General features: G+C 33.0%; 1 protein-coding gene across 2 annotated transcripts; it reads right to left on the bottom strand.

The window, feature by feature from the left end:
* Positions 1-383: 383 nt before the first annotated feature.
* Positions 384-14572, bottom strand: LOC140989540 (probable trehalose-phosphate phosphatase 2). Of its 2 annotated transcripts, XM_073458774.1 has the most exons (8): positions 14452-14572; positions 2817-2980; positions 2010-2150; positions 1825-1896; positions 1560-1742; positions 1217-1318; positions 903-1121; positions 391-799 (listed from the first exon to the last, which is right to left on the bottom strand). In XM_073458774.1, exons 2-8 carry the CDS (start codon positions 2970-2972, stop codon positions 656-658), a joined length of 1017 nt encoding a protein of 338 aa, XP_073314875.1. In that variant the 5' UTR covers positions 2973-2980; positions 14452-14572; the 3' UTR covers positions 391-655. The 2 variants fall into 2 exon arrangements, with proteins under 2 accessions (XP_073314876.1, XP_073314875.1); XM_073458775.1 differs by lacking the exon at positions 1217-1318 and having other exon boundaries at positions 384-799.
* Between the last annotated feature and the right edge of the window lie 4266 nt (positions 14573-18838).

Below are 18838 nucleotides of genomic sequence, written 5' to 3'. Positions count from 1 at the left end.
TTTTTTTCCAAGTGACTATAAGTTGGAGAATTAGTGGCCTTCCATCTTTACAAAACTTTAGTATCTATTGCAAGTAGACTATTACATCACAACTGTTACCATCATGGGACATGCCAAGTTTCCAAGTTGCATCTTTTGTTCCATTTTCATCATTCTATCTGTGGTTTAAAGTTGGCGGGTTCCCTCTATAAAACATAATAAAGCAAAGGGTTTTGAGATATTTTCTTGTTTTCCCACTTTCCTAGATGATGATGATTCTATATATAACAGAAAACAAGTCAAATGAACCATATCCAACCAAGTTATGACAATGACCAAACCTCGGCCTTCCAAACGATGAGATTGTTGACCATTAGCTGGTCTAATGTCACCAATTGTTCACTTGGCACGGAGCGTTTACATATAGATCAAGCATAATGTCAAATTATAGAAGAAAAGGAAAACGTCTGTATAGATTTTAAAACCAAATAGTTATAGAACAGAGCTGAGCTGCAATATAGTAGCATGAACTCATGGGAGAATGGGAACATACATGGTGGCGGCTTCAAAAAATTAGCCGGTTCCAAGTTTCCTCTTAATCTATATACCTAAATCTCAAACATAAAAATAATGCAAGAACAAAGCTTGCATATTGTGGATAGTTGGTTGTCAACGATCAGGGAAATGCCTCCGCCCACCTGGCTAAGTGTATCAAAAATGACAGTACTTCTGATGGATCGAGTAATGAGTATGAAGCAGATGTTTGTCTAGGTACAGATGATACTATGATGGGAAACCCTTCTTCTCTACTTCGAAGTACCTACGCACCAAGACAGAACAAATGAAAGGATTTTTGTTTAGGATCTCTATCGAAAATCATCGGTCAGGACACGCTTGTAGTCTGTGAGATAATGGATAGATACCTTAAACGCGTCTTCATCAGTTCTGTCATCACCAATGTAAATTGGGAGGACGTTGGTGGAATCAGAAAATCCTAGAGTGTCCAGCAAATACACTAGAGCATCACCTTTGTTCCATTTAATGGATGGCCTAATCTCCATAACTTTCTTACCCCGTGTTAGATGAAAACAAGGATACTCTGAAAGTACGTCTTGTATTATCTCCTCAAGCATACCATAATCCTACACAATTTGGATGTACATGTCTCAATTTATGTTAAAAAAACATTTCTAAAACTTACGATACTAATAAGTTGAACAATTTTGCGAGCATGTACCTCATCTAAAACATGTCGATAATGCACTGAAATACAAAACCTATTGTCCTCTACAAAAGCACCTGGTACATCACATGTTCTCCTTTTAAGCTCTTTTACCATCTGTTATCAACAAGAAATGGAAATCATTTTTGACAAGAAAAAAGGAGTAATATCTGACTGAATACCAAATATTTATTCTTGATATCATTATTGCACTCACTTACATAGAACAATATCCATGCAAAAGCTATGTCGGGACAGGACAATCAAGCTAGCTGGGAACTAATAATTTCCAGCTGGAAATAAAGCTAACAAGTGTTCAAAATAATTTGCAAAAGTAAAAAAAAAAAAAGGCCATTACCTTTTTGATTGAGGGAAGATACTCCTTAGCAGGTTGGTAAATAGTAAATTCATTGCCCTTTTCATTTAGTGTATTTATCTGATACTTGTCATCGTAAGATTTTGTGTTCGTTGGAGGTCCCACTATATCCATGCCATGGCTCCCGGCATAGTAAACTTCATCTAACTTAACAAAATCATAAACCTGATGACACACACGCAAATGTTCATCAAATGGAACCAACATTTAAGGACGAAGGACTAATAATATACAAATTTCTTGTTACCTTCTCTCGACTCCGACCGCTAATTATAGCGGTAGGGAAATGCTTGGCAACTTCACGTACAGCTGACCGCATCTAAAGATTCTACGAAGACTCAAATTACATATGGAGTTTATATAAAATTATATAGGTGGTGAGGCCGCACATGCTCCATGTATAGGATTCAAAATGTCTAACAAATAAATTACCCGATCAGTCATGAACGCGCGGTTAGGATCATTTACAATGGGTGAAAGAGTGCCATCATAGTCTAAAAACAAGACTATTTGCTTCCCTTTGGTAGCGCTCATCATCAAATGAAAACATCGTAGTGCTGAAGGATGTTCCTCCTGAAAACATATATACAAATTTTCTTTAATGCAAAGTACGTATGATATGAGAGATATATAGATAAATGATATATATTTATATAGGGAAATTAAATTTATTTTGTCAAATAAATCGTCCATTTTATGGTTTTGGATCACTAAGTTTTCAACTTCTGATCTTGACATAATAACTTCTAAATTTAGACTATTTTGTTACATCCACAAACGAAATGTTCATTTTTCGCCAAAAAACGCTGATCATATTACAATTAAAACACTTTATGGTGTCACAATCATTGATTGATTCTGGTAGAATGTATAGAACATGTAAAGTTTGTTTGATTTGTTCGATTTTTTTTATGTTAAGTTGTTTTCAAAATAAATTAATTTCCCTTCAAAATCAAGAAATCTGCAAATTTTTTGTAACTTTAGTTTTAACCGTCGTCTAACAAGAGTTTTTTGGACAAAAAAATGAAAATTCCAGACGGTGGATTGACCAAAATAGCAAAGATTCAATAGTTATTGTAGCAATATTAAAAATTGAAAAGTGAGTGATGCTAAACCAAAAAATAGTTAGTGTAATATTTTTTACCCCTATTTATATATATGATTAACTCTCCTATGAAAATACATGCAAAATTGATGTATTAAACTGATGATGAATAATTTTCCGGGCCGGGGACTTACGAGCCAAGAAATATAATAGGAATCCGCGGTGGGCTTTTCAAGACCGAATCCAGTGTGCTGTGTTTCGGATCTTTTGTTTGAGCTCGACCCATTAGTTTGGACGCCAGAAAGCCTTTTCTGAAGTCCCATTAGCCTCCGAATATTTTCCTTCACCATGCCTTTATCTGCAATAAAAATCCAGGATCAAGATTAAAGTTTTTCTTTAATATATAAATTTATAATTAGTGAGACACATAATTTAAAAAGATATTACAAAGCTAGAGTAGTGAGCCCATTTTAGTTATTTTGAGCTATGGGCTTTTAGCCTTGACGATTTAAATTTACTGCTGTCCCAGATCGAACTTTTTTTTTTAATCTTTACTTGACAATAATTTGAATGAAAAGAATATACTATTAACGTGATCAAGGTGAATTATCAAAATACGGCATGCTCGATTCGAGCATTTGGGGATTCGAAACCGAGAAAAAATTCAAGGACCAAATTAAAAGGGTAGGGTGTTCATAAGAATGGACACACACATACATACACTTATGAATTAAGTATTGTAGATCGCCCATTTGTTTAACCCAAATGCAAAACCATCATGTCCCACAAACATCTTAATCAATGCAAACGATATGTTATATAAACTAAATAATATAAAATTATCAGGGTGTGTATTTTTATTTTAAAATTAAAATGGGTCAGTCATATTCAGATTTTTAGAACTCTAAAAATCTGTTAAACAAACACGCATGACAAAGACAACCCATAAAAAGAATATATTGAAGTTAATTAAAAAATAGTGGACGCCAAATATATAGGATAAATAGTCGTTTTCGATTTAGAAACCAAGTACACAATAGGACAAAAACACACACAAACACACAAAAAGGCATATATGATTATAAAATCAAAAAAGTTATTTTTCTAGAACACGATTTGATTTGAAACAAGTGAATAACAAACAAATTTTTTTTTAATCAATTGAGTCGGATTCTAGTGACTCAACATTACATGGCCAATTGAAAAGATGTACGTTCGAGGCATTAACTTTGTTAAGGTCTTAATCGATGTGTTACTTTCAACTAACTGATATCACAATGTCTACTACCCAAGAAAGAAAATTGATCAAGTATATTTTGCCAATCACTTTTCTTCTATTTGAAATTATTGCTGAGGTGACACCCGTGAATTTAAGCATGGAATATTTCCAAGGTGCATTAAATGTAGGTTAGTTAAGTATGTTGTCAAGCATGAATGCAGGCACATGGCTCCACGCCATCCCCCTCCCAAATCCCAACTACCTAATTATTTCTCTTCCAACGGCAGCCAACTGTTTTCTTAGACTTTCTCCCTTCAACCATAACAAACCACTTTTACATAAATACATACGGATTTTGGAAAAGAGACAAACAATCTTAGGTTAAGAAATTAATATACAAATTCAAGAATCCTTAATAATTAAAATAAGTGGAGAGCATTTGCATGAGACTTTAAATCAACTCCTACAACGAAATTGCACCTGCGATTGTTAGTTAAAAACAACATAAAATCATCAGCCAAAATTCTAGCAAGAAAAAGGGCAAAGGCCCCCCTCCCTCAGAAAAGAACTAAACTACCCGTGCTAGGACAAAATTTTTCATCCTAGCCATATTTTTTAAAAAGAAAGCAAAAGTCTGTTGAAAAATAATATTTAAAATGTGTGTATTGAATATTTGAATGTTGAAAATTAGGTAAAATTAGGTGTTGAATATTGAAATTTGTGTATGATGATAAATGTAATGATGTAATTTATTTTTGGATTATTTGTAAAAATTTTCTATAAATAGATCTCTCATTTGTGAAGAAAATCACAATTCAGTTGAGAGAAAAATATTATAAAGTGTGTAGTGTGATAATTTTGAGAGTTTGAGATTTTTACTTTTTACTGTAAATTTTTACTTTTTCACAACACGTTATCAGCACGAAGCTCTAAAAGTCCTCCTTATTTNGCGGTAACAAAACGACTAGTTTTTGTCCTATAAATATGATCTCACAAACACATTCAATCACTCCAACTTTCTCTTCTTCTCTAAAATTATTCTTCATCAAATTTTTGAAGAAAAAAGAAGATGGCTTTCACAAAGTTATTTTTAATTATTTTGGTTATAATACTCACGAATCTTGTACTTATCGGAGAATATCATCTTCATGTGTTTTCTTTATTTTTACGAATGCTTGTATTTGTTGTTTATCCATTACTTTGTATTGCAATATTCATTAACTAATAAAATGCATCATAATTTTTTTTAGTACCACCATGTCAAACTTGACAAAGCTCGAATTTGTTGCACTCGACATTACGGGGAAAAATTATATGCCATGGACTCTCGATGTAGAAATGCATCTTGAGTCATTGGGTCTAAGCGAGACCATTAAAGAAAATGGTATATCTTCATCACAAGAAAAAGCAAAAGCTATAATATTTTTGCGTCGACATCTCGATGAAGGTTTAAAATGTGAATATCTCATCGAAAAAGATCTCATGGCTCTGTGGAAAGGATTGAAAGAAAGATTTGAACATATAAGGGAAGTTATACTTCCGACCGCCCGTGATGAATGGAATATGTTAAGATTCCAAGATTTTAAGAAAGTCAGTGATTACAATTCAGCGATGTATCGAATAATCTCGCAGCTAAAATTTTGTGGACATGAGGTCACAGAATCGGAAATGCTTGAAAAAACATTTTCCACGTTTCACGCATCAAATATAACTTTACAGCAACAATATAGAGTGCGTGGATTTGCGAGATATTCTGAGCTCATCGCCTGTCTTCTTGTGGCGGAAAAAAACAACGAGCTACTAATGAGAAATCATCAGTCCCGACCCACTGGATCATCAGCATTTCCAGAAGTAAATGCTGTAAGTAAAAATGAATTTAAACCTTGAAACCAAAATCAAATTCAAAGACAAGGTTTTGGTCGAGGTCGAGGTCGAGGTCGTGGTCGTGGACGTGGACGTGGAATTGGTCGTGGTCGTGGTTTTGAAAACAATAGAGATAGTTATTTTTATAACTCATTTCAAAAGGGCGTCACGAATCACCTACAGAAAAGACATCATGAGAACATGAGTGTTAATGAAAATCACTCGAAAAGATTTGAAAGTTCTTGTTTCAGATGCGGCACTCTAGGACATTGGTCTCGTATTTGTCGAGCCCCTGAGCACCTTTGCAAGCTCTATAAAGAATCGATAAATGGAAAAGAAAAAGAGACCAACTTCACTGAGCGAAGTGACCGTTTGAGTGATTCAAGTCATTTTGATGCTGCTGATTTTATGAATGATTTCTCTGGAAATGATCAATATGTTGGTGGGATAGAAATGAACAATATTGATGCTGCAGATTTTCTCAATGATTTCTCTGAAAATGAACAATATAGTGGTAGAATATAAATGTACAATAATTTATTTTTCATGTATTTATATGATAATGCTTTATTGTACAATTATGATATGTGTTATATTTACATATGTATTGTCATTAATTTTTTTTCATTGCATATTTTTTTGAAGTTCAAATACGGAAAATGCTATGAGCAAAGCTGAAGTTTGTATACCCAATAGTGGTACAACGCACACTATCCTCCGAGATAAAAGATATTTCTTGGAACTAAAACCAACAAAAACAACGGTGAATACAATATCAGGTCCTGTAGACTTGATTAAAGGATGTGGTAAAGCACAATTTTTGTTACCTAATGGTACAAAATTTTTGATCAATGATGCTTTATATTCACCACAATCGAAAAGAAATTTGTTGAGTTTTAATGATATATATTCCCATGGGTATGATACTCAAACAATGAATGAAGGGAATGAGAAATATATGTGTCTTACCACATATAAATCAGGAAAGAAATATGTGATTGAAAAACTACCAATGCTCCCTACTGGATTGCATTATACACATATACGTCCCATTGAATCAAACATGGTAATTGATAATTCTTCAATATTAACCAATTGGCATGATCGATTAGGACATCCTGGTTCAACAATGATGCGAAGAATTATAGAAAATACACATGGTCATCCATTGAAAGACCAGAAGATCTTTCAGAATAATAAGTTTCAATGTAAAGCATGTTCTCTTGGAAAACTTATTATAAGACCATCACCAGCCAAAATCCAAACTGAATCACCAATGTTTCTTGAACGTATTCAGGGTGATATTTGTGGACCAATCCATCCACCATGTGGACCATTCAGATACTTTATGGTATTGATTGATGCCTCCAGCAGATGGTCACATGTATGTTTATTGTCAACTCGAAATGTTGCATTTGCAAGATTACTTGCTCAAATAATAAAATTGAGGAATCAATTTCCCGATTATACAATCAAGAAAATTAGACTTGATAATGCTGGTGAATTTACTTCCCAGACTTTCAATGATTATTGTATGTCTATGGGAATCATTGTTGAGCATCCTGTTGCTCATGTACATACTCAAAATGGATTGGCTGAATCATTGATTAAACGTCTGCAAATGATTGCTAGACCAATGATTATGAAAACAAAGCTCCCTATTTCTATATGGGGACATGCAATTTTACATGCTGCTTCATTAATTCGCATCAGACCAAGTGCATATCATAAATACTCCCCATTGCAGCTTGCATTTGGTAAAGAACCAGACATTTCTCATCTGAGAATTTTTGGATGTATGGTGTATGTGCCTATTGCACCACCTCAACGAAAGAAAATGGGACCTCAAAGAAAGATTGGAATTTATATTGGTTATGATAGTCCATCGATCATTCGATATCTTGAACCACAGACAGGCGACGTGTTCACAGCACGTTTTGCTGATTGTCATTTTAATGAGGAAATCTTCCCAATGTTAGGGGGAGAACAGAAACATACCGAAAAAGAAATTACATGGTATGTATCATCATTGTTACATCTGGATCCAAGAACAAAACAATGTGAAAAAGATGTACAGCAAATTGTGCACTTGCAAAGAATAGCAAATCAAATACCAGATGCATTTGCAGACACAAAAGGGGTAACTAAATCATATATACATGCTGCAAATGCCCCTGCTCGAATTGAAATTCCGAAGAAACAAATTGAAGATAGTCATGATGTCATTAAACGCCTGAAGCGTGGAAGGCCAGTTGGTTCCAAGGATAAAAATCCTCGAAAAAGAAAATTCATAGAGAAACACAATGATCACAAAATAGAGAATGATGTTCCTGAAGAAACACATAATGATCACAAAATAGAGAATGATGTTCCTGAAGAAACACATGATGATGAAAATGTTTTGTCAGAACCACAAACTGACGAGAATCATGAAATCTCTATCAATTATATTAATACTGGAAAAATATGGAACCGAAAAGATATAGAAGAAATTGATGATATATTTTCTTATAATGTGGCAATCGACATCATAAATGATAATGAAGATCATGAACCAAAATCTTTTGGTGAATGTAAAAATCGGCAGGATTGGATAAAATGGAAAGATGCCATCCAGGTTGAATTGGATTCGCTAAATAAACGTAATGTTTTTGGACCTATAGTCCTTACACCTGAAGGTGTAAAACCTGTTGGATACAAATGGGTTTTTATTCGAAAGCGAAATGAGAAAAATGAAATAGTAAGATATAAAGCTCGACTTGTTGCACAAGGTTTTTCTCAAAGGCCTGGAATTGATTATGAAGAAACGTATTCTCCCGTGATGGATGCAATTACGTTTCGGTATTTGATTAGCTTGGCAGTATCTGAAAATTTAGAAATGCGTCTTATGGATGTTGTTACAGCTTACTTATATGGATCACTTGATAGCAATATATATATGAAAATCTCTGAAGGATTTAAGATGCCTGAAGCACAAAGTTCAAAACCCAGAGAATGTTATTCTGTGAAATTACAAAGATCATTATATGGGTTAAAGCAATCTGGCCGAATGTAGTATAATCGGCTAAGTGATCATTTGATGAAAAAGGGATATGTAAATAATTCAATATGCCCTTGTGTTTCATTAAGAAAACAACATCTGGATGCGTAATTATTGCTGTATATGTTGATGATTTAAACATCATTGGAACGAATAACGAAATTCATGAAGTTGTGTCATACTTGAAGGAAGAATTTGAAATGAAGGATCTTGGAAAAACCAAATATTGTCTAGGTTTACAAATTGAACAAAAAGAATGGGGAATATTTGTTCACCAGAAAAATTATACAGAAAAGATCCTTAAACGTTTTAATTATGGATAAATCAAATCCTTTAAGTACTCCGATAGTTGTTAGATCATTAAACATAGAAAAGGATCCATTTCGTCCATGTGAAGATGATGAAGATATTATTGGTCCAGAAGTACCATATTTAAGTGCTATCGGTGCCCTTATAGATATTACAAATTGTACAAGGCCTGATATATCTTTTGCCGTAAATTTATTGGCAAGATTTAGCACATATCCAACAAAGAGACACTGGAACGGAATTAAACATATATTCCGTTATCTACGAGGAACGACAGACTTGGGACTTTTGTATTCAAAAGATGCTAATCCAAGTATAATTGGTTATGCCGATGCTGGATACTTATCTGATCCACACAAGGCACGTTCTCAAACTGGATATGTATTTACTCATGGAAGCACTGCAATTTCTTGGCGTTCACAGAAACAAGCGCTCGTAACAACTTCATCAAATCATGCCGAGATTATTGCACTACATGAAGCAAGCCGTGAATGTGTGTGGTTAAAATCAATGACTCAACATATCCAAATCTCATGCGGATTATCATTCGACGAGAAGCCTGTGATACTATATGAAGATAATGCTGCATGTGTTGCTCAAATGAAAGAAGGATACATAAAAAGCGACAGAACTAAACATATTCCTCCTAAGTTCTTCGCATTCACCAAGGAGCTTGAGAAGAATAAATGTATTGATGTTCGTCACATTCAATCAAGTGAAAACTCATCAGATCTCTTCACAAAGGCATTTCCTACGACAATATTCAGAAAGCACATATATAATATTGGGATGCGCAATCTACGAAATTTGTGAAGAATTGTTCGTGTCAACATGAGGGGGAGTTTACGTGACTGCACTCTTTTTCCCTTACTATGGTTTTTATCCCAATGGGTTTTTCCTAGTAAGGTTTTTAACGAGCCAGGATAAAAACACGTAATGATGACAATCATTATGATCATCATCACAAGGGGGAGTGTTGAAAAATAATATTTAAAATGTGTGTATTGAATATTTGAATGTTGAATATTTGAATGTTGAAAATTAGGTAAAATTAGGTGTTGAATATTGAAATTTGTGTGTGATGATGAATGTAATGATGTAATTTATTTTTGGATTATTTGTAAAAATTTTCTATAAATAGATCTCTCATTTGTGAAGAAAATCACAATTGAGTTGAGAGAAAAATATTATAAAGTGTGTAGTGTGATAATTTTGAGAGTTTGAGATTTTTACTTTTTACCATAAATTTTTACTTTTTTACAACAAAGCCCACTTATTTTTTTCTTAAAGAATTGTCATTAGAAAAAGCTGAGTCATCAACAAACTAATCTATCATTTGACTATATATACCTTATTTATTATACTACTTGGTGTGACCACGTGCCCATAATTGAAGGAGGCACAACTTGAAAATAATTTTGATAAAAGTAAAGCAAACACATGCAAATTCAACTAATCGAACTTTAGTTCCTCGCCTGAAAATGAATGCTGAACGATTTAGATTCTCTCCACGTAAAAAAATACTACAACAATCACGAGTTAAACAACAAAGAATTAAAAACACTTTTAAATATTTAAAAATTATAATCCATGTTTCGACTTTCAAAAACCAACGAAGGAAAAAAATATTTTTTAAACACACTTATAATCCATGATCTCCTCTCCTGAACCGCTACCATGTGCACTTATATGAGTATCGATGAGATAACATCCACGTATTAGATGTGATAAAATTGTATATCCAATTAATGAGTGTCACTTGAATGATGCTCACATAGATATATATTTAGGATGAGGTGTATACAACATAACCAGAAAACTCGTTCTTTTTTTTTTTTGGTATGTTGATGCCACTTGACCATCCCGCGGCAAAACGAATTGGGTTGTCACTTCTAGGAATGTCCAACTTAAGATTCTTTTATTAGAAAAAGATTAAAATCGTGCGAGTTATTATGGCGCGACGCACCAATGCCGCTATCTAGAGAGATTGGAAAGAAGGAAGAATTGCTAAAAAAAATTTAAAAAGCGGACTTTGACAGATCGCCACAAAAGACCCATCGCATAACACGCAAATGTCAAATCCTAGAAACTACCTAGAAGTGGAAAAGAAAAAGGTAATATTTAATAGATGAATGCTATGATACATGAACGCACATTAATTTTCCAGTCAGTTATTTATTGTTTATTGTTAAGGGGTACCAACCAACAAATTTTGAATGTATTAGGACCTTTAGGGGTGGGAGTGTTATTATAATGGTTGTTACCATCGAGAAAAAAAAATCATCAACCAATATTCTTTCGATTCTCAAATACTTACGCGGCAAGTGTCTACTCTAGAAACAGGCAAGAAATGGTAAACTTGCTATCATTTTCATAATTTTCATCTTCCTATGAATGACTACAAGTCTTGTAAATTATGACGACTTGGTATATATACAATATGATTGGAGAATTACCCTAACAAAACACACAAACATANCATGGGTTTGTAAAAAAAAATGAACTTGGCAGAATGCATCAGATTAGATGTATAATATAATGTAAAAGTAAACTATTGTGACAATTGTATTTGGGCTAGAGATAATAGGTCGACCTCAATACTAGCTAGAGTTAACATTATAACTGCAGATATGCAACATTAAAAGAAACAAGTGGCACTTCTGATGAGTACCCGTACAAAATCGAAGATTTCGATGGACCATCAAGTAGATTTTGAAAAGAATATTTTATTCCAAAAGTCTATTAAGATTTTATTTCGATTTTGCATCTTTAGACAAATTTTATAGATTTAGTTTCCTAGATATAGAGAATCCTATTATTAGGAATTATTTATTTAAGTAGGAAACTTATCTATAAGATATAAAGTATTTGCTTTAAATTAGAGTTTGATTCATATTAAACTCTAGTTTTCCTTGTTGATAGGTAAAAAAGATCCTTGAAAATTTAGGTAAAAGGAAGTACTTAATATAAAAGGAGAACAATCATTGAAGAGGGGTGACACAAGGAAAGAATATTTGACTGACGGCTACTGGAATTAATTCAGTATTGAATATTTGCGTAAGGAGCTTGAGTGTCCTGTCTACCACGTGACCGTGTTGCCGATTGGTGTTGCCAACACTCAAGAACAACACTGACGCATAGTGCTGATCGAAGAGTGATTTCGTTTGGTTTTATTGCAATATGTTTTTATTTTATGCATCTATTTTTAGTATTGGTTTATTTTGATACATGTTAATTCCTTGGAGTATTAAGGAATTTAGTTTAGTTTTATTTCACTAGTATTGATATTGGTGTAAACGATTTACATTTTTCCTAGTGAATTTTTTGTCATGAGACATCGCACAAGTATTAGTACTTGTGCATAATTTAACTCAAGTGTCTACTTGTTAAAGTTATCTTAGTGTGCTAAATAATTAATTTCTGCTGCCGTGTTGTGTGCCGTGTTGACAACACCGAGCACAACACTGAATTCTGATATACTAGTTTTAAATAATTATTTCTTGTATATTTATGCGCAACAATCCTTTCAGATTTAAAAGAGCAAAACTTCTTCGAAAAATATAAATCTTTCCAGAAAAAAATATATTTCTTCTAAATCTATTTGATTAAGATCTTTCTTTTTTTTTCAGAAAAATTAGGAATTAGCTTTCCGATCCCGCTTCATTTCCAAAAACTAAAACAAAACAAAACAAAACAAAATCTCTTTAAGTTTTTTTCAAAAACACATTAAAGTTATAGTGATCTTAAGCTATATGGTCAAAATATTTTTCTTGGGATAGAGCCATACACCATGAACATGTATGGTATTCTTCGAGAAAGTAACAGAACGCACCATTAACATGTATGTAAGGTAAACTTCGTGAAAGTAATTCATAACAAAGTAAGAAAATTAAAAGAGTCGAGCCAAATTATCCAATGGGAAATGATATGTCCCATCCTTCATTTTTGTGACAGTTTGTTGAGGTCTTTCTACACCAGTCTAAACACTTTCATTATATTGGTTGAATTTTTCAAAAGGTGTGGCATATCACCCTATCCAATGATCCGCTAAAATATCATTCGATTTCGATAGCCAAACAATTAATTCTAGCACTAGAGGAGTTAATTCAACAAAACTTCGACCTAAAAAGGTTTTTACTTTTGTCCACAGGAAAAAATTGGTTTACACCTACTTAAAACAATTAATTAGAGTCACGCGTGGCATGACTATTGCATCAAGTTAATTTAACGTTTCACGTTAACAAAATTATTTTTCCTTTTTTTCCATTCATTATTCCTTCCCCCTAATTTCTGTATCTATTATGTATTACCCAAATCATTTTACCTTCTTTGGCGATTTTAGCAGAAAAATAATTTTGTTAAAAACTTGCACAAACACACGCAAATACAATTACAATTACAAATTTCTTTATATTCAATACATTACATGATATCTTGAAATAGTATATTTTAATTAAAACAAAAGAAAGGGTTTCAAAAAATAGCATTTAATTTACGAAGATATAAAAAAATGTTTCCAGGATAAAAAAAACATCAAAAGTGCGAATAAATCATATACGAGGAAGGTATGGATGGATCTTATCAAGGATTCTGTTCTATCATAATCTAAGTTTTTTAAATTATTTCTATCCCCCTAGATTCAAATCTCTTACCCCCTCGCAACTAAATCTCAGCCCCACACCAACTATACTAAATCCTAGCCGTCCAAGAGTGGGCCTACAGATCAAAGGGAGCCCCACAGCCAGACACGTATGCGGTTAATAAATCTCACGTTAACTAACAAACGAAAGTAACCGAAAAAAGGCACCGCAGATCCTGCCGCCATTCCATTCAGCGGCGCGTCCATCTCTGTCTGCCCAGATTTAATACTCGTGTCTACCACGCGCTCCCGAGAGCGTGGGGAAGTAAAGGACAAAGAACACGATCAATACCCGCTTGTTTCTTTTCCGATACTCGGGGTAAACAAATCAGTCAAACGATTAATTGAAAATTTTTAAAATTTGTATTCATAGATCTCTTCGATTTAATATAATCAATCACATGCTCGCCGCCTAATACACTGAACACACTCTGCAACGAGCTGAAAACTCTTTAAACAAATCGATGATATATATATATATATATATCATCGATGAATCTAATCGCCGGCGGTGAACAACCAGCAAGTTGCCAGTGAAATCAGATGCTTACCAAAATAAGACATTCTGACCATCACGAGATCATGAATAAGGGATTTATAACTTGCGATCTATCGATTAAAACACGAAAAATGAACCCAAAAAAAGGGCAAAAAATCTCGTGCGATTCAGAGAGAACAGGTGTCGGCGTGTGCGCGAGAAGGAATGCGATTTTATTATTTGTTAACAGAACGAAGAGGGAAAAAAGGAAGAAAACTTACGAGGTTGATTTGTCTTGTGCGAAACAGAGCTTCGTTCTGATGGAGACCGACACTAGCTGAACATGAAAAGGGGAGAGAGAGAGAGAGAGAGAGGGAGACGTGTTGGTATTTATAGAGAGGGGGGACATTGCCACTGTTGTGTTTGCTGCTGCCACATCCAAACTTTACGCATTCCCAATTCTAACCCCTTTTCATTTCACAAATTTATTTTATTTCTTTTTTAAAAAAGTATTTTACTTATTATTTTTAAATCTCTTTCTTATTAATAATTATTAAATTATGATAAATTAGGTTTCTAATATTAAAAATAATTGAACATCATAAAAAAAAATAAGAAAGAATTTTCATAATTTTTAAAATATATAGATATTTTAAAATGATTTCAAAATAATTTTTTCAATTGTGTGATAAAATATGTGTGAATTAAATTTATTGTTTTTCGAAAAAATGATATATTCAATTAGTTTATAAAAGAAATAATAAATTATTTTGTTCATATAACTCAAATCTCATAAAATAATTTCATTTGAAGATTTCATTTAATTATATCAAATCTCATCGAATCCTACCAAATACTAGTCTCGTTTTAAAATTCTATGATACAAATATGCAAAATGAGATTTCTAATTCCAAATCCCACCAAATTCACTTAAATCCATTGAACCAAACACACTGAAATCCATGATTTAATCTACCTGAATTTTATAGGTTTTTTTTTCCATTGATGGTTTTGATTCCAATAAAATGTGCAAATAGAATCACACTTTTTAGATGCAGTTTTAGATTCGGTTCGATTTCGATTTCTACCGGATTTGATTTGAAATAGAGAGTTTTCTTTAAACAGTGGTTCGGTCTTGGTTTTTGGCTGGGTATCACTCCAAAACGTGGTTTGGTCTAGGTCACCGCTTTTAAAAATATATTTATATTCTTAGCTTTTTAAATTAATTTTGAAACAATAAAAAATATTTTATACTTAATTGATGTAGTTTTTCCCCCCTCTAAAATTGTCTGGATAAATTAGCCAATTCGTTAGTTTGGGTCTGACAGCAGTGAAAGTAGCTCTGGCAATATGCACAACCTCGGGAAATTGGCAAAGATATTTTACAAATCTTTCTATGTAATGATAAAATGACCTAAATAGATTGTCATCAATCATCGCCATGTTCTCCTCATTTATCTATTAATAATAATTCAATTAAGCATTATTATTATTTTCATTAAATATTTAAAATCTAAGTATTATCTCTTGAAATAATATTCATATTACCTCTTCTAAATCACGGCCTATCTAGGTCCGTCGTGGTCTTGTATGAATTTTAAATATATGTGAGAGATCAATTCACAGTAATAATATAATCGTTTTCATATATTTACTTATCGACTACATTCATCATCGTAAATATATTACAATCGATTAACAACCTATAACAATCTATTACACATAATTCGATTGTTACTTTCAAATAACAAATTATAACCAACTGCTAATTAGTAGACACACTTATATAAATGATCTCGAATCGAAGATTTCTTCTAAACATGAGAAATATTGGTGCTTCCTAGCTCCTTACCATCAGTCCAAGATTGATATTTTAGAAAACCCAGTGTGGTAAGTGCGAAAATAATTGTGAGAGTCATTAACTCATAATCATTATTACAATCTAATTTTATTAGAGTTAATTAATTACAACAGAAAATGAGAAAAAAAGATTCTTCACAATGAGCCGAAAATGTACCAACTATGATTATAATACTAAAAATAATACATAATAAAGACTCGTTTAAACACATCAAAGTATAAAAAAGGCATACATTACTGAAATCAACTACATATAAACAACTTATATTGTAGAGTCCAAAATCAGGACACGTGAAACCCATACATACGTTTAAATTGTTAAATCATTTATTTAATTTTAAATGATTTTTAGAGATTCATAATTTATAAAATTGCATTATTTTAAATTATTTATGTTTATGTGATTCACGATAAAAAAAAATTTCTTGAGTTTCATGTTTCAGGCGATTATTCGGGATCGAAGAGATTAGACCAGTGACGATTTTGGCAATTTAAAATGAAACGTCTACTTATTCGTTTTGCTTAAAAAGTACTAGAAATTTTTTTTAAAACTCTTACATAGCATCGGTCGAATCATACACATTTGCATAAAAATATTTTAGAATCATTTTAAAATTAAAACAACCCACTATATATTTGAGAAATACAGCTCATACTATAATCTCTCAAAAATCACTCAAAACATAAATCAAAAGTCGTAAAAATCTTTAATATAAATCATAAACATAATTACGGAAAGCTAGAAGCGCCGGTCTTCGGGTCGTGTGCACCTTCAGTCCAGTCAGATCAACCATCAAGACCTCCCATAACATTAATATCATAAACACATACATCAATCACACCTAGTGAGTCTAAAGATCCAACACGTCATATTCTTGATAACAAGTAATACGTATAAAACCACAAGAAACAGTGAAAAATACTTGTACTTAAAATATCGCTTTCATGAAGATGCATAAACTTTAAAAATGAACATTTTCGTAAACCTTTTTATGATGCATGAACTTTAAATAAAAACATTTTTATAATGATGTATCAACTTTAAACATAAACATTTTCATGACATGCATAGCGTAAACATCAACTTTTCCTTTTTCCTCATTTCATAACATAAATCCTTTTATCATGATCATAAACATTTTTCCTTTTCCTTTGTTGAATTCAGATCGTTAATTGTGACTTTCCTCAAACCTCAGAAAGTCGATGGATCTATCTACATGTAACCACAGTACTGGACGTCGGGGACTCCAGCGACACTCTCACCGGTCAACTGGGCCTTGGCCTATCCTCATCAAATAGAAATACGATCGTTGGGGTTCCCTCTAGGCCTTTTCCCACAAATGGGTTCTCTCGGGGGCCTTTTCTCCTCATGACATTCCCATTCTTACCGTTATCACAAAACCGTTACCACATATTCGTAATGATGGAAACACGATCGTTGGGCTCCCACTGGGACCATAACCCTCACGATATCTCCAACATTATCGAATTAGTCACAATTACTTCACTTCCTTCAACGTTTACATTCTCATTACTTTATAAAAATCATGCATAACATATAATTTTGTTTTTGAAACCAAGCATGCAACATATCTTTTAAATGTTTTCCTTATATCATAAAAATCCCATGGACATTTAAAAATCATAATCTAATCATGAACATTTCATAAACATTTAAAAATAATCATTTTAACCTCAAAACATTTAAAATAACATTTTTTCATATTAAATCATAAACATATAAAATTCCCTAAACATTTAAAATATCATTTTAACATAAAAAATCTCATAAATGTTTAAAATATCATTTTAACATATAAAATTCCGTAAACATCCATAACTATAGAAAATAATCATATTAGCACATAAAACAGCATTCAGGGCACTGCCATGACGTTTACAATTTTTAGGTGTAAAAAGACCGTTATACCCTAGACGTAAAATTTCTCGTTTTTGACATTTTCTTAATTTCATTGACTCTAACATGTCCCAAATAATTATTTAAGCGTACATGAATTTTTTCCTATTTTTATTTAGCTTAAAAATCGAGGACTTTTAAATTAATCTTTAAATGTGACGTATTAATGCGTTTTCATCCCAAATTAAACCAAACCTTAATATAAAATTCTCAAATTCAAAACTTAGACTTATAATAATTATTTAAGCTTAAACCAAATTTTTCATAATTTTATAAAGCTCAAAACTAGGCGTTTCAATTAACTCGTTAATTAACGTTTCGTGAGGCGATTAAATCCAAAGCTCGTTATTTTGATCCCAAATTTTAAAAATAGCATTTTTATGATTTATTCTACCCTTCCAAGTCACAAGCCACGCCCGTGGACACATGGATTCAATTTTAGTTTAATTAATCTCGTTTTTGACCCTTCGAGGAACACACCGAGCCATCTCCTAATTTACTCGAGCCACGCCCAAGCCACCTCGAGCCAAACCCGAGCCAACCCATCTAGGAACCTTCCTGAACAAGCCCAAGCCCCTGAACCTAGCCCAGGCTCGCTCAAACTCACCTGGAACTAAGCTACACAATCTGCCCAAGGATGAATTCACGCATAAGAACTCCTAGTGACCCTAGGACTCTACCAACTGAGCCACCACTGAGCCCAGCACACCCTAACCTTCCCTGGACCACGCCCAGATCCATCACAGACCGCCCCAAACCCCTGGACGCGAGCAGCCACCAACTGAACAACACAGCAGCCTCGCGTACGTAAGAGCTTCCCTCACGTTTTCTGTTGCTAACCACCCAACCATCGAGTCGCCCATTGAATCAGCCCCCTAAGCACTCTCCTA

The sequence above is a fragment of the Primulina huaijiensis genome, chromosome 12 (assembly GCF_012295235.1).
Source record: "Primulina huaijiensis isolate GDHJ02 chromosome 12, ASM1229523v2, whole genome shotgun sequence".
Taxonomy (NCBI): Eukaryota; Viridiplantae; Streptophyta; class Magnoliopsida; order Lamiales; family Gesneriaceae; genus Primulina; species Primulina huaijiensis.
This window is presented reverse-complemented; position numbering and strand designations above follow the sequence as displayed.

Bases quoted from the DNA above. Each gene is read 5' to 3' on its own strand.
- LOC140989540 (XM_073458774.1), bottom strand. From the start codon at position 2,972: ATGGTGAAGGAAAATATTCGGAGGCTAATGGGACTTCAGAAAAGGCTT. The intron at 1,897-2,009 runs GTAATTTATTTG...TAGAATCTTTAG, and splicing joins GCGCGTTCATGACTGATCGG to ATGCGGTCAGCTGTACGTGA. The intron at 800-902 runs GTATCTATCCAT...CTTGGTGCGTAG, and splicing joins CTGATGAAGACGCGTTTAAG to GTACTTCGAAGTAGAGAAGA.